Raw genomic sequence first — 16,596 nt, forward strand, 5'->3', positions numbered from 1 at the left:
TTCATGGTATTCTTTAATCAACATATTTCTGCCAAGGCATTATTTTTAGCCACTGAAAATATAGAGGTAAATAAAATGTCAATATTGCCTAAAGAAAACATTCTATCATAAACTCTTTGAACAGAGTTCATTTTTCATTTATCTTCATATCATGAAGGCAGATAGTTATTAAAATAAATTGAGTGTACTATTAAGTGGCCAGTTCATTTAAACATAAATAGGTAAAATTTGCTGGGGCTGCTATTGATTTTTACTGAAATAATCAAACACTGATCAAAGGACAGAATAAACTGATTACAGAAAAGCAATGAAGTTTAGAATTTTGAATATCTGAATTAAGACCACATTTCAGATCAAAATGAATTCAACTGTCCATATTATTTCTTAACATAGTAACATTTTACTAGTGAAAGGAAATATTAAGGGAAATTTTACCTTTCCCATAAAAAGCATAATTTTAATTCAGAAACTTAGGAATCTCCGAAAATATACTTCTACCCAAATGTAAATAGGAATTTAATATTTCAGATATGTCATTCTGTTTCCCTCTCAAGATTTATAATATCATTAGGAGTATGTTTCTAGTACAGTGCAGCTTACTGAAATAATAAAACTAACATTTGACACATATAAATTCTGTGCTGAGCACTGTGCTAATAATTAATAAGCACTCTATTTATGTTGCTTCCTTTAATTCACATCAGGCCTTATGGCATTAGGTATCATTTTTATCCTCATTTTAAAAACAATGAAGCTCCAATGCAGTAATTTGTCTAAGGTCACATAATTGTGTGACTGGCAAGGCTGGGACTGAAATTCAGTGTTCTTGACTCTAAAGCTCATGTTGCAAAAATAAGACACAAATTCAAATTTATAAACCAGTAAAATGGGGCTAATTAAAAACTTTCACTATAAAATTCCCCTAGATAATAATTTCCTCTAAATATCAAGTTATCAATTAACATTTTAGCTCAATATTTCAAGAGCACTTTTATTTTAGAAGTTGAAGCTAGGAGTTCCCGTTGTGGCTCAGCAGAAACAAATCTGACTAATATCCATGAGAGGATACAGGTTCCATCCTTGGCCTCACTCAGTGGATTAAGGATCTGGCATTGCCATCAACTGTGGTGCAGGTCACAGACATGGCTCAGATCCCACGTTGCTGTGGCTGTGGTTTAGGCCAGCGGCTACAGCTCTTATTCAACCCCCAGCCTGGGAACCTCCATATGCCATGGATGCTGCCCTAAAAAGACAAAAGACAAACAAACAAACAAAAAGAAGTTGAAACTAAACTGATCATTTCTAATATATATGCTAGCACAAAAGGCACTCAAATATTTAAAAAGATACAGTTTTGAATTTAAAGAATTTGTAGTCTCTCACAAACAGATCAACAAAAATATTCAGAGGAAAACTGTCAAGCCTTATTTTTTCTTATAATGAGTATATATCCTTATGAATAGAGTATATGAGAACAGATGGCATAATTTACCCTAAAATAGATAACATCATTTTCACATTAACATACTTTTTTAAAAAGGACTTTTTTGTATATAATAGGTATTTAGTCTATGTGGAGACTGGGTACAAAATGTATATAATAGTTCATGTTTCTTTGCCATCACTGGAGAGAAAAAAACTGGATCAATGAGATGCGAGTCCCTCTTAGAACAAGCAAGTGATGAATACACTTTATCATCAATCCCAAAGCATGTACTCTGAAAGTCTCAATAAAGGCTGTGAATTTTCTCATGTAGACTCAGTTGTACACTCCTGGGAGTATAAGGGATGGACAACACAAGGGACCTTAGAAAATATTTCACCTCTGAAGAAATTATAGTCATATTTTTGTGATTTACCTGAAGATTTTCACAGGTCTCTTGACTGTAGGTGAGTCTCTGGATTTCTGTAGGTGAAACAAGATATAATGCTTGTCCATTGTTGGTGAAGCAGAACGTTCTGGCTATCCGCATATTGGTAAGGGGCAAGTAATATACATCCAATAGAGGCCTTAAACTTGGCAAACTTGAGGAAAAAATTAAAAACTTGTTAAAAGACAAGGCAGGTTTTAGTCTTGAACAAAGTATTACAGAAGGTAAACATGGCAGGGACTTATGTTTTAGGCTACTTGAGTGAGAGAGAAAACTGATTTGTTTTCCACATACCTTTTCAATATTAACAGAATGACAATAAAAATCTCTGAATATAAGACTGTAAACAAAAGCACTTCTTTAAAACTGAATATAATTCTGTAATACCATGTGTTGAGGGAGGAAATGATACATTTATGTTTTTTAAAAAATATCTAACTCTTACCTAAAAGTCATAATATGTCCGTTGGCACAGAAGCAGGCAAGGCAGATACCATTACTCAATGAAACAATATCTCCACGAAGCACAAATGAGGTTTCTGTAATGTTTTGCTTAAAAGCGCAGTTCTGAGATGGCAGTGAAATTACTTTAGCTTGCTTTTCAGAACATATCACTGCATACTGGTTCTCACTAATTTCCTGAGATGAGGAGGGGGATACAGAGACGGGTCTTCGTTTTTTCAATTTCTCCTTTTCATCCTTTTCTTCAGGAACATTGTGTTCTTTCCAGGATTCATAGGCAGGTGGCACTAAGCAGCCTGTGGAATCCAGGAATGCCATTCTCAGGATCGCCCCTTTCAACCTCAAGATAGTACCTAAAATTGTAATTTTAGTAGATAACAAAGATTTTAATTGACACGTAAATATATCTGTTCCAACTTTGACATGTACTAGACACTCAAAAATACACAGAATGTATATTGAACTGAAATTGTGCACTGGATTGCTGATGGAATTCAAATTTGATCAAGTGTGATATTTGAATCTGGAAAAAGATTTCAATATCACATGCCCCAAATAGATAAGTGCTACCAAACAGATAAAAACTGGGATGTCTAGAACTAGGTCTCACACCTGGAGAGGGTAATACCATCAAGAATGAGAGTAAGTAGGTAGCATCTAGAGCCGCATGATCCAATGTGGCAGCAACTAGCCAATGTGGCTAACAGAGCACCTCAGCTGCAGCTTGTCCAAGTTGTGGCGTGCTATGAGAGTAAAATACATGCTGGATTTGAAGATGAGTACAAAAAAATTAGTAAGAAAATACCTCAATAATATATAAATACTGATTACATGCTACAATGATGATATTTTTTTGCATAGACTGGGCTAAATGAAATATGTTACTAAAATTAATTTCACTTATTTTTTACTTTTATATATGGCTTACATTGCATTTTTAATGGACAGAACTGATCTAAAAGGTCAATGAGAAAAAAAATTCCAGATATTTCTAAACATTACTTCAAAAAATCATAATTTCCTTCGAAGCTATTTACCAATACATGTCAAATATACTCAAAGCATTATTTTGGTCAACTTACAGTCTTAATTTAGCACTTTAATTAATGGGACTCCCTTTCTTCCATATCCTTAAAAAGTTAAATATGCTTTATGTTCATTTCTAAGTAAGCTAAATGATACCATAATATGAAAGATGTGTAAAGCAACAGAAGGGAGGGTATGGAATTAATATAGCATTCCAGTTCTTACTTTAGAAGATTATTTTTATTTTATGACTTTACTTATATAATATTTTATAGTTTGAAGAAAATATATTCTTTTTCTTTTGTTTCCAAGAGGAAGAGATCCCAATGTTCTCTCAAAACTTTTCTTAGAACAGAGAATATCACTCCCTTTTTTCTTTGCATTTATGTATTTTGTATATTGTACAGTAGCCAGATAAATGCAGCATGCCCAGTTAAGTCTAATTTCAGAAACATGATCAATACTTTTTTAGTATAAGTATATTCAAAACACTGCATTATCCTTCCAAATACTACATGGGACATATTTACATTAAAAATATTTGTTATCTAAAATTCAAATCCAACTGGGCATCCTGCATTTTATTTGCTAAATACGGCATTAGTCTATTGTCCCAGTTTGGCAAGTGGACAGTTTAATTATTTTTAACAATTTGATGATTTGGCAATGGTTTATATAGTCCACATGAAAATATATGATATAATAATCGTGGTACATGGATTTTCTAAAAATGTACCAAGATACTATTTAATATATGCGGATCCTATAGTTGGCAGGATTATAGCATGTTTTCTAGCAGGATAATGATAACTGTTCACTTCTCTTCTTGAAGGGACAAAGTAAACCATTTCAGTCTCTTAAGAATAGAAACTCACCTGCGTGGAAAACACCTTTCTTCTCATAGTTCCAATACAGATAACATAATATAAGTGCTACTGTTATATTCTAAAATAGGCATCTTATTCAAAATTAACTTTGAAGAGTCCACTATTGAAAAGAAATCCAAAGGTTCTTTCTTACACATGAAAATTATTTTATATTAAAGTAAATTTATAGCTAATTTGACTTTATTGCAGGTTGGAAAAATCTTAAATATTTTATTTGCACTTAATATTAAATTATCCATATTAATCCCCCCTCTCATTTTTATTTATTGGAAACATTTATTTTCTTATCACAAACTCTTGTAGAAAATTTAGAAACTACAAATCAGCACAAACAATAAAAATTACTAACAACCCCACTATTTGGTGATAATTACTGTTAGCACCTTGACTTTCATCTTTCTAGTTGTTTTCCAGTACATAGACTTGTTGTTTACTAATAAGAAATGAGATTAGTAAGAATAGCATCATTAAGTAACTTTTTCTAACAACTAGGCATGCACTATATACTAAAATATTGAGCTGAATGAATAAATCAAACTGTTCCTTTAAAAAAAACATAGTTAGAAATGAACATTAAAATCATAATTAGGAGTTCCCATCGTGGCTCAGTGGAAATGAATCTGACTAGGAACCATGAGGTTGCAGGTTCGATCCTTGCCCTCGCTCAATGTGTTAAGGATGAGGCATTGCTGTGAGCTGTGGTCTAGGTCGCAGACGCGGCTTGGATCTGGTGTGTTGCTGTCACCCTGGCATAGGCTGGCAGCTGTAGCTCCGATTAGACCCCTAGCCTGGGAACCTCCATATGCTGTGAGTGCAGCCGTAAAAAGAACAAAAAAATAAAGAAAAAAAATCATAATTATATTTTAATTCTAAATTCCAGATATTCTGGTGACCCACTATAAAAACAAATAACACTAATGAGCAAAACTATGTTTTTTTTTCCCCTATCTAGCTCAGCTTAAGTTAATAATGGAAACCAGAATTCTCAGTTTTTTCCAGACCGATCAGATTTCATTGATAAATTCAATCTCATTTTCAATATATGAAGACTGCACATTTTTTCTTCTTAAAAATTTCTATTAAGTCACTTTTTCTAATTCTTCAAGGAATAAAAACAGTCTATTTTAAGATTTCACACTTAAGAGTTAGAAAGAGCCAAATGTATAATGTTTAAAAATATTCTTTTGTCTTTTTGCTTAAGAAGGTAATATTTTGAGGTATCCTAGAATGCAATAAAAAAAAAATTTCTTCTTTTTCATTTTCTTACCTAGTAATCATTTTAGGCATGAGCCAAGGGTTAAAAAAAATGCCAAACCCGAATGGCTGTATAAATAAATGATATTTGGAAGCTTATTCCATGTATTCCTTCAATTAAAAACATGATTATAACTATCCCCATTTAGAATTCTCAGACTGATTCAAAAATGAAAAGCAAAGGCTTCTGCTCGATTATAGTAAAGCAAACCTTCAACAGAAGGACAGCACCAGGGCATACATACCACTTGGAGACACAATTACTGGCTGAAGAAGCCTCTGCTCTCCTCCCGGGGGAAGGTTCAGTGCAATGACGAGCACTGTTCCCAACGTAGTGCCAACCCACAGACATGGGGAAGGGGATGAATCTGCCTTTCGAGTAAAAGTTTCACAGAAATGAAGAGCAGAGATGGCTTCTCGGGATTCTTTATCAATGCTGGTTACACTTGAACTCCGTGATCGGCTGAAGGAATTATCTTTTATATCTGAAATAATTTTGAATGCTGTGAGATTGCTCAAGTTATAAAATACCATGTTCTTTATTTGGTATAAATTTTGCCAGAGAGTTAATCTGCAAGCATATTTAATTTTCTTTTAACTGGAGATAAAAACAATTTACTTTTATGCTAATGATTTCTTCCTTTGCTCAAACTTAAAACACAAAGAGACAAATCCACACTTCTCAGAACTGGGATGGGTGTGTCCCAGTGGATTTTTGGATGTGTGATTTCTTTGGTTTCGGTGCAGCTTTCTGTTGCTATCTGGCTGCTTTTCCAATATTAGCTCTTACTACCTTCCTTTCTCATGATGCCGTTTCTTTCTTGGTAATCCAACTTAATGATTAGGTAGAACTAGAAAAGTGGGTATTTTCAATTTTTTACATTTAAATAGTGCATTTAGAGGTACTCTTGATTCTACCTTCAAATTTACTGTATGATAGACTTTTTTTTCTTCAATTCTGTCCATATGAAAGCCTTAATCTGTAAAAATTTACTTTTATTTTTCTTGAATGCAATTTTAACTGTAATCGTTCACCTAAGGCATTTTTCATCAAAATGTACAACTGGTACCTGGCTCACACCTGATGCTAGGTACAGTTTCTTTACCGGCTCTGTCTGTAATGACAGGGATACTTATAAATGATACTAATAACCCCCTCTTGTCTTCAGTTACCTTCTTCTCTCTAGCCACTCTCACGACTGTTTCAAGCCCTGGTTTCTTTTCTTTTGGACTAGCTTTCCAAATGCCTATAGGAAGTTCTTCCCGTTATGTCTCGCTATACAAAGTCAAAATATATCACTTCCTCAAAGCTCTAAATTCTTCTCATGGCACTAATTTATATTAATGACACCTCTGTTCTCCTAAAAAAAACACTTGAAATGAGTAGCAGTACTGGTTCTTCCCTTCACTTTATCCATGTCTCTGACGGGATGCCAAGTCCTAAGCTTTTCTAATGTTTCTGTTTCCTTCTTTTCATTACCAGTCAACCTCCATTACCCTATGTTTAGGCCTTCATCATCATTTGTGGTGACCATAATTCCCAAGTGATTCCCCCACCTTCACTATGTCACTGTTGCATCATAACTCAATTAAATTTGACAATGTGCAGTTTTAATTCCATCACCTCTATCTTCAAAATCCTCAATGGTTCCTCTTATGATCTTTCTCAGGTTTTTCAAACTCTCCATAAAATATCTCCAACCTACCCTCTTGGCCCTATCAGCCAGTGCTGCCCTGCTTTTGTTCTCTGTGGGAAATAAATTCAATGTTCTCCAAACGTAATCGGCATTTATCTACTTTTAGACTTTTGCTTGTGATTTTCGTTCTCTTTGGTGCGTCTGTCTTTTCTCTATCTAGATGGTGCTTATTCTCCAGCTAGGGTACGGTCATCCTCATAAAGTTTATCCTGATTCCTAAAACCATATACAGTTATTTTTCTCCTGAATCTTGAGAGCTTTTTATCTCTCCTAGGGCACTAATTTTACTATTCTGTAGTGATTTCTGACTTGTCTTAGCCTTGTTCTAATGTGACTGTAAATTTCTTGAGAACAAGGGCTGTGTCCTTTTGATGCCTTGCAGAACTTAGCATAGAGCCTTGAATATAAAAGTATTCAACAGATGCTTGCTGAAGACAGATCTACAGTTGAAAGTATACAAAGCAATGTGTTCCTGCTGTACCACTGGGAATATATTAAAATTGCTAGTAGCTTCTACTGTTCACATCTAGTAAGTGATTCCTCAAGTCACATGTTTTCAATGCTACTGTGAAAGAAATGACTTCATAGTGTTGTGAAAAATAAAAACACATTCAAGTCTTCTAAGTCATATATAAAGAAGTATAACTAAAACTTACTTACACCCCCCCAAAAAGCTTTTGGTAATCAAATTTAGATTCATGAGAGTTAAAAATATTCCCCCCAAATATAATTATATACAACCTGATTTTCTCTAGTCTCCAAAAACAATAAAGCCACTAGTTATGGCAAAGGCATGGGTTGTTTCTAAGTATAGTTTCTAAAAATACTTTTCTTTTGCCTGAGATTGCACCCCCTGTTACAGATTATGATACGGTAGAAAAGAACTACTTAATGTAAATGAAACAACTTTCTATAAGCATCAGCTCATTCCTGGATGAGTTTGTCATATGATATTGATTCCAAGTGTTAACTCTATGTTTCCAAAGTCATTTTAGTAAAATAACAGAAATTTTAAATTTATTTTCCAATAATAAAAATATTTGTTACTCTAACAAAACATATATATACAAGGTGAATGGACATATTCACCTATTTTATCAGTTGTAACCTAGTGATAAAAAAAAGAATGAGTGGTATAACAAAATCTGATATTATGTATCAATATAAATTAAGCTGTATAAATAACTTTTGCTGCTATCTATTAAAATAAGTAATTCACAATAATTATAATTAAAATGTTAATAGGCCAAGTTAACATTATTTTAATTTAATAGGCTAACAATATAAAATTCAAAAACTACAACTGCATTTTCATTATGACTTCTCTATAAAACTCAGATAACCAAAGACACTCATATTGCTAATTAATATGGAAAAATGAACCAGAATCAGTTTTGAACTTAAAGAATCAGGCTGCTTTTATTTTCTAGAACTGTTTGAAAACAAGTTAGAATTTTGAGCAGTTCATGAATTATAACTTCCACTGACTGCTATTAAGTTAAATGTTGTAGGGTTTTGTGGCTTAAATTTTAGAAACTGGGCAAACTAAACAAATGGAATAGAAATTTTCATTTTCATTCTAGTAATGAGAGCAGAAATGAAAACAGCTACCTCTAATTAAGGCCTACTATGTGCTGCACACTATCATAAACTTTACATTTATTATTTTATTGAATCCACATAATATCCCTGAAAAGAATTATCACAACTTAAACAATAAAATAAGAAGCTCAGACAAGTTAAGATAAGACGGTTAATGGAAGAGTTTGGATTTGTGCCCATGTTCAAGTCTAAAACTTCCTGTGAGGCAACTCCAGACAGATAAGGGTTAGTCACGTCACCAGTATCATATGAGTGGAGGGTTGTGGTTACTACTGAGCATTAAAGTTCAGTCCCGTCTTTTGGGTTAGAACTCGATGGAAGACAGTATGAATGAAAAAAAGAATGTTTATATATGTATGACTGGTCACTGTGCTGTATGGCAGAAATTGAAGGAACACTGTAAACCAACCATACTTTAATAATTTTTTTTTAAATTCCGTCTTTAGACTTAAAAAAAAAAAAAAAACTTGAACATGTAGTCCTTCTGGTAGATCTAAAGTCAGAAAAAAATTTGTCATTAATGCCTCCATCCACCTCTAGTTGATGAAACCATGTCATAAAATCATTGTTTTCCTGTTATCTGGATGCCCAGAACATTTCACTTGTATATATCACACTCTCCTGCCCACACAGACCCTTATACAACAAAATTCTACATCCCCCACTTCCTCCCCAATCAAAACATAATGCCAAAAGGTGAATTTGGTCAGGGTAAAAATTAGGACAAAAAACCTATTCACATCAAAATACATAACAGTTTGATATTTTGCCTCCTGTTCTTGACACTTGAAAAGTGACATCAGAAGTCTAAAAACATCATCCATGGCTTCTGCGTGGGCCATGGAGTCCAGGATGAAGCTACAGTGAAAGTACAATGTTGCTCAATCTCCCTATAAACAAAAGTGAATTGTATTAGCAGAAGCTTCCAAAGCTGCAGGACAGTCCAGCAGCTTAGCTACTTGAGCATTTGGCAGTTTGAAGCTATCAATACAGTTGTTTTCCCCACTCACTCTCTGGTCAACATAAAATAACCAGCTATGAAATCTCTACCAAAAAACATGTTAATAGCCCAATGACTTGAAGGGAAACTATTTAGGCAACATGTATATTGTTTCAAGGTATATATTATTCAAAATCATAATTGGCTTAGGGTATTAAGATGCATGGGCACTCAAGTAAAAGATAAACTGAATAAAGATGATCTATAAAAGCAGAGAGCATACACTTGGATTAAATTACTTAAATAATTCATAAGTGTGAATATTCTTTTAAGAAATAATTGATGTATTTTTTACTAATTACAAAAGTACTTCTACATGTGTTTTCTCATATTTTTAGGATACTAAAAGATGTAGAACCATTTTAACTAGTAGATTAGGTGTTACTGAAATCACAGGCTTCTTTGAGAGTTTGATGAAAACTCTGGATCCTCTTGGGAAAAAATGCATAATGTAAGCCTTTTTAAGCACTTGAGATCAAATTGTGCCTTTCAGGTATATGGTGAAGCGAACTATGCTCCTCTCAAAATATGTTATCCTACAGTCTATAATTAATTCTAATTCCCTTAACACCAGTGATACTACAGGGTCCTACTAAATTGTTTTTCCTATCTTCAGGAACAGAAACTTTTACTTCTACTGTCAAGGAAGATATTATGACAACTCACTCATAATCACACACTTTCTATAAGCACAACTGAGATAAGACTTATTCAGGGATGCTAAAGTTAGTAAGGTGCAATGGACCAATATCTAAGTCTGAATTATTTATAAAAAGAAAGTCAAGGAATCTAGAGATTTAACAGTGACAAGATGAGGTGGATGAGCAAATACAAAGAACAGAATCTAGTTATTTCTAAGACAAAGATGGGTGAAATCATATGTATGCAGTCATACTTCTTATTCACTTAAAGGAAAGAGAAATTTCTAAAATTAAAAAAAAATGAGTTTAAAAAGAAATTCTGCTTTATATTTACCATATGAAATCTTTTTATCTTTATTGAAATGTCATTTGTTCCCACACTGGGATATAAAGGAGCTACTTTTGAGCTGGATATAAAGCAAAAGGAATGTGTGAATATATTCATTCTGTTTTCTTAATGGAAAGGTTTCACAGAAAGTGCTATAGAAAAATAAATATTTCCCAACTTACTATCACAAAAAATAATAATTTTTGATATGACATTCACTGTAATACAGAAAACTGGTCATTTGTTTTGAAAATATCAAATTCTCATAAATTTATAAGTCAGAATTCAAAATAAGTTTTCAGACCATTAATAGAAATTAATCTGAAATCACACAAATTTTAATCATATTCTAAATTTTGTTTAAATTATGAGGGCTAAAGAGATATATTATTTTGGTTTGCTTAATTTATAATTATCTTTTATAATTTACAGATATTATTTTAAAGCCTATTAATTCTTAAGCATTTTAGTCATTTTAAACTTGATTTGCAATGGTCATTTTAAATCTGATTTACTTGTCTTCAAATTAAAGAGTTTAGTTACTATGTATTTTCATTTATTTACTTTACTTACCTAAATCAGGCTTTAGGTCAGTAGGCAAGCTTAACTTCCTGGACATCTTCGCTGAAAAATAAAATGCATTTTTAAAGTTCTGAAAAATCTGTGATCCATACTTATTCATACCAATTGCTCTTCAAGACAGGAATGAATATTTTTCTTACTAAATCTAGATGCTAAGATAATTAAAATAGGATTAATAATGTTATGGGTGGAAAGTAAATCTTATTTTCAACTTTTTAATAAGTTTGTACTTACTTGATATAAAATCTTTGAGTGCTTGAAGCTCTCACTTCAAGGAAGTCTTTTAAAAAAATCTAACTGAGAATTATTTCTTAGGCTCTCAGGAAAGGGTTAGGCTTTTCTAAGGGAAGCAAAGTCATTTCTCAGAAAGAAGGTATTGCAGATAAAGACAATAGAGGCATAAGACTGAGTTTGGGTATCTTATATAACAAAATCTTTCTAGCTCCTCATCTTCACAGCTATTGGGCTCATTGTTTTTATTTTTTCAAGTCAATCTCTTGATTATAGGAAAATCCTATATCTACAATCAAATTGAAGTATTTGACTACATCACAAAATATCTGGCTCAGCTATTTCTTCATATATGTTAACATCTTTATTTACATTTTAGTAAAAACATCATGCTCAGTCTAAAATTAGAGTATTTCCAAAAATGTAAACTACAGATATTTCTATTTCATATTAGAATAATAAAAACCTATGTAAAAGCTTACTGGAATTCACTTTCCATCCTCAAAATCAGTTATCACCTTAATCTAGGAAGTGATTTAAAGTTAGGAGGTGTTTAACTACATCTAGCACGTTAGTGGCAGTGCATGCGTAAAAGAATAGTGCTTCCTGTGTGAAATTTTGAAAAAGCATTTGTTTGTTAATACATGAATGTGTATATTGGGTTAAATTTCGGACTGTTTATGAGATATTTAAAGAACAGACCCTGCTAGTCCATAAGGGCGCCATGTAAACAAAGAGAAATCCAGTCATAGTACATTAACTTCCACATCTAAAAAAATGACAAATTCAGTGTTAGGAAAGAGGCATTAGGTAAACTGGGAAAGGATAGGGGGAAATCAAGTTTTTATTTCCAAGCTTCATTAATCTAATTAGCATCTTTTAAAAAATAACAACAATGGGTGGAATATATGAATCAGTCATAGCCCATTTTCACACAGATTCAATCGATCTCAGTTAAAGATAAAAAATGACAGAAAACTAAAATAGCCAAATGAAATCTGATAGGTTGATCTCATATAAATGTATTTAACACTCAATTTCCTTAAAATCAGAAGACATTATATCCCTCTCAAAATATTTTCTAAAATGCAATATTAAATATTTCCAAAAGAATTCAGAGTTTTTCCATCAAATACCCATAGGTATAATGTACATAGACTAACAAATAATATCCATACAATATCTGAAGGAAAATCAGTTTGGTACATCTAAAGATACTGTTTCAGAATCAGATGATGAAGAGAACTCTCTAGACTCCACTACTCTGATTTGATTATGTTATTCTAGGTCTTCAGGACCAGTGCATATAAAACTTGAATGTGCACATCACCTGGGGATCTTGTTAAGTCAGATTCTGCACTTCTAACAGGCTCCCAGGATATGCTGATGCTGCTGGTCTATAGATTGAGCATCAAGGTCCCTAGACTAAAAGCGACTTCAGGATGGGAAACAAAACTAATTCACCAAACCCAGTATGCAGATACAGTAAGTCCACAACAAACATTTCTTAAATAAGTTTCAGAAAGTTTGTAAAATGTAGAAGTGTTAAGTATAGTGGTTAGGACTAGATTTGGAATCAGACCAAATACTGAGTTTGAATCTAATTCACTCAACCACCAGGTGTGTGACTTTAGGCCAATCACTTTGCCCCGCTAAACCTCACATTTCATCATCTATAAAACAGGGATAGATAATAATACCAGTTTCATAGTTATGAAGATTATATAAGATGACATAAGCAAAACATTAAGCATAATACCTGACACACAGTATGGATTTGATGTTAGTTATTGTTTATTAATAAACAAATGAAATAATACTTTTTTCATAAACTGTAAAATGTTGTACAAATGAGCTATTAATATACTTGTAAACAATCAATATTTCTTTATCCTAATTCTATGGTAATATTACAATGAAATAAAACAAGAAAATGGAGAAAATTTTTAGGACATTAGTATAGAATGGCATGCACAACTACTCAACTTTAAGGTTTACTTCAAAAACTAAATGTATACATATAAACATAACAAAGAAGAGCAATAATCTGAGAAATTTACATTTTATGTGGAAGGGGAGAAAAGATTTCATTTCTTGGGAAGTTTTTATTGTATAATTTGTATTTATGTCTTCAGGTTTCACAGCCCTTCCCCTATAGTCTCAAACCAGTGATACTAAACCCATCCAATGAATTCATCATTTCTGATACTGAACTTTTCAGTACTAGTATTTCATTTTAGTCATTATATAGTTTTAATTTTCTTTGCTGATATTCTCCATCTGTTCATTCACTACAACCATTTTCCCTTCAGTACATGAACATGTTAAAACAGCCACTTTAAAATCCTTGGCTGCTAATTTCAACATCGAGGCCATCTTGAGGTTGTTTCTACTGATTTTAAAAGTTCTTCATTATGGATCATATTTTCATTTTGAATCTTTATCTCACATACCTAGGAACTTGTGACTGAACGTGGAAACAGTGGGTAATATGTTGGCATCTGGATTAAATTACTGTCAACCTTAACAGGTGTAAGTTTTGTTTTGCCATGCATAACTAATTACTGGTGGATCCTTTTTGTTTTATGAGGCTTGGTTTCATTCCTTGTTAAAATGGGTCCACTTCAGTTAGAACTTTGGTCTAGGTATGGCTTTCACGCTAAGAAGTGGCCTTTCTGGGACATCAGCAGAGGTGCTCAGCAAGGTCTCAGTTGATCTGTTCCTAGCATCACATGACCTCTGCTATTGCTGGGAAGCTCTCAGCCCCACAGCACGTGGTTGCCACTAGGCCTAGTGGAGTCTTGACCAGCTCAGGTGAGGACCAGCCCCGACCTCCCACCCAGCACTGGATCTCCACAGATTTCTGGGAATTTCCCTTGCAGAGTTCCTTCCTTTCTAATGCCCTGCCTCACAAATTCCAGTCACTTTAGCTGCCCAGAACTCCAATTTCTGCCTCTGTAGTTTAGTGAGACTGCCAGTCTGGCTGGGTACACTCACTCTGCACTGCAACAGCGAAGTATTCTCCAGCAGAGAGCTGGAGAGACTGTGCAGCTCACCTCATTTTTTTTTTAACTCTTGGACTGCTCAATGCCTGGAAGTAAGAGTCTCGTACTTCAGCTAGTTTTACTGTAGTTTTCTATGAGAGGTGAAGTTTCCAACTTAAGATCTCATGTTGAAATTCAGGCTAAAGGCTTTTTTATCTTTCAATCTTTGTGGCTACTTCTGAGGAATATCCTTGTTTTCAGGTCTGTTTGGTCAACCTCTTGGTGGCAGGTGCAGAGGAGGCAGATCTCTGAAGAACCTCTCGTCAGTCCTCCTGGCTTATACACTCACTCTACCCTGGGTATGATTTTGTGAGAAAGCAGTTGCGGACCATATCCAGCATTTACTGAAGCATGGACTTTTAATTCTTGGGTGTCTCAGAAGCACTCCTCAACAAATTCCCTTGCTGGCTGATTTCGTCACACTAAAAAAGAAACTTCTGCTCATCCTTTGTAAGTTATTCAACTTCTACTGAGGCTTCCAAACTGAAAACATGAGATCTGAATGAGCTCTTGGAGGACAAACTGTTCTTCTGTTCTTCAGCTGTGTATTCTTCAACTCTTTCCCCTGTACCTAGTGTCTTCTTTGCTCTTAAATCCTTTGTCACTAGAAAGTATAAGCTAGCTCTCTTTTTCCATGCCTTTGTCCACAGCAGAAACAACGGGAATCACAGTAAAGAATTTTCTTCAATCTGAAGAAAACTGGAGCCAGGGATGTATCTTAGCAGGCTGTTAATCTGAGTCTTTACTTCCTCTTCTTATAAACCTGAATGAGGATATCAAGCTGGCTGGCTGAATGAGCAGTACAGAGCTGCATTTGCTTGCCAAGAATAATGAAGTCATACCTGATCACACCAATCACGTCTGCAATGGTAATTTCAATACCAAGGAAAGATGCATGTTCAAGGGGAGCAAATCTCAAGGCAAGGAGACTGCTTGGATCATTATACCAAGATGAGTTTCATCATTGTTGATGCTTTTTAGTTCTTTGTGACTGCAGAGATCTTTGTAAATGTTTTTCAGTTACAGAGATTCCTATCGCTTCTCTGAAATTAAACAGATGTTTTGCAATTTTCCTTTAGTTCCACCTTGCTTCCCCCCACCTGCAACATGTGGAAGTTGATGGGCCAGGGATCGAACTCATACCATAGCTGTAACCAGAGCCACAGAAGTGACACCTCTTGATCCTTAACCCACTGAGCCACAAGAGAACTCCCTAAGGATAGTTTCTTAAAGGAAAATAGAACTATAACTTCTGTTTTTCAGGGTATGAGTTTTATATTAAGCAGTGTACCAACAAAAGGTAAAGTGACTTCTCATGACAGTATGAAGATACCAAAAAAGCAAACTGATCTTTGTTTATATTGAGAGAGGTTCAATAATAAGAATAAAGTGACAATACTATTTTTCTTGCCACTTGCAGAGGTCGAATGCAACTCTTTTCAAGAATAATGTTCAAATGCATGTATATTAAATAAAAGAAATCAGAATTTTTTAAAAAAGACAAAAATCAGCTTGTAGTATAGATATAGCAAGAAATCCAAGGGGTGAAGTGAGACCAAGAATTAGAAACTTTCTCACACATTATTTTAATAGTCATTTGAACTAATAATGTCAATTTCTATCTTCCATGATAGAATATAAATTCTATGAACTTGGGGAACAGAATTTATCTTGCAAAATATTACACCTATGTATGTATCTAGCACTTAAGGTGTGTCCAGTAGACAGGACAATGAATGAAAATACAAATAAACAAAAACTGGAGCCCCTGCTGTGGTGTAACTGGATCAGCTGTGGGGCAACTGGATCAGCAATGCCTTGGGAGCTGCAGGGACGCAGGCTTGATCCCTGGCCCAGCACAGTGGGTTAGGGATCCAGCGTTGCTGCAGCTGTGGCTCTTCTCTGATCCCTGGCTCGGTAGCTGCATATGCCGCAGTGTGGCCAAAAACGACCAAAAAACCAAACTAAAAC

The 16,596-nt window shown here is 34.0% G+C and overlaps 1 protein-coding gene across 3 annotated transcripts in view; it reads right to left on the minus strand.

Annotated features, from left to right (window-relative positions):
• Positions 1-16,596, minus strand: part of STXBP5 (syntaxin binding protein 5) — a 170,945-nt gene that overhangs the window by 21,768 nt on the left and 132,581 nt on the right. For 2 of the 3 annotated variants that reach the window (XM_047769986.1, XM_047769988.1), the window contains 4 exons: positions 11,342-11,392; positions 5,746-5,985; positions 2,317-2,686; positions 1,860-2,025 (listed from right to left, as the gene is read on the minus strand). In XM_047769986.1, the coding sequence (XP_047625942.1) occupies positions 1,860-2,025; positions 2,317-2,686; positions 5,746-5,985; positions 11,342-11,392 (827 nt within the window). The remainder of the gene's footprint in view (positions 1-1,859; positions 2,026-2,316; positions 2,687-5,745; positions 5,986-11,341; positions 11,393-16,596) is intronic. The other variant, XR_007133504.1, reaches the window with a different exon arrangement.

This window comes from Phacochoerus africanus, chromosome 2 (assembly GCF_016906955.1).
Source record: "Phacochoerus africanus isolate WHEZ1 chromosome 2, ROS_Pafr_v1, whole genome shotgun sequence".
Taxonomy (NCBI): Eukaryota; Metazoa; Chordata; class Mammalia; order Artiodactyla; family Suidae; genus Phacochoerus; species Phacochoerus africanus.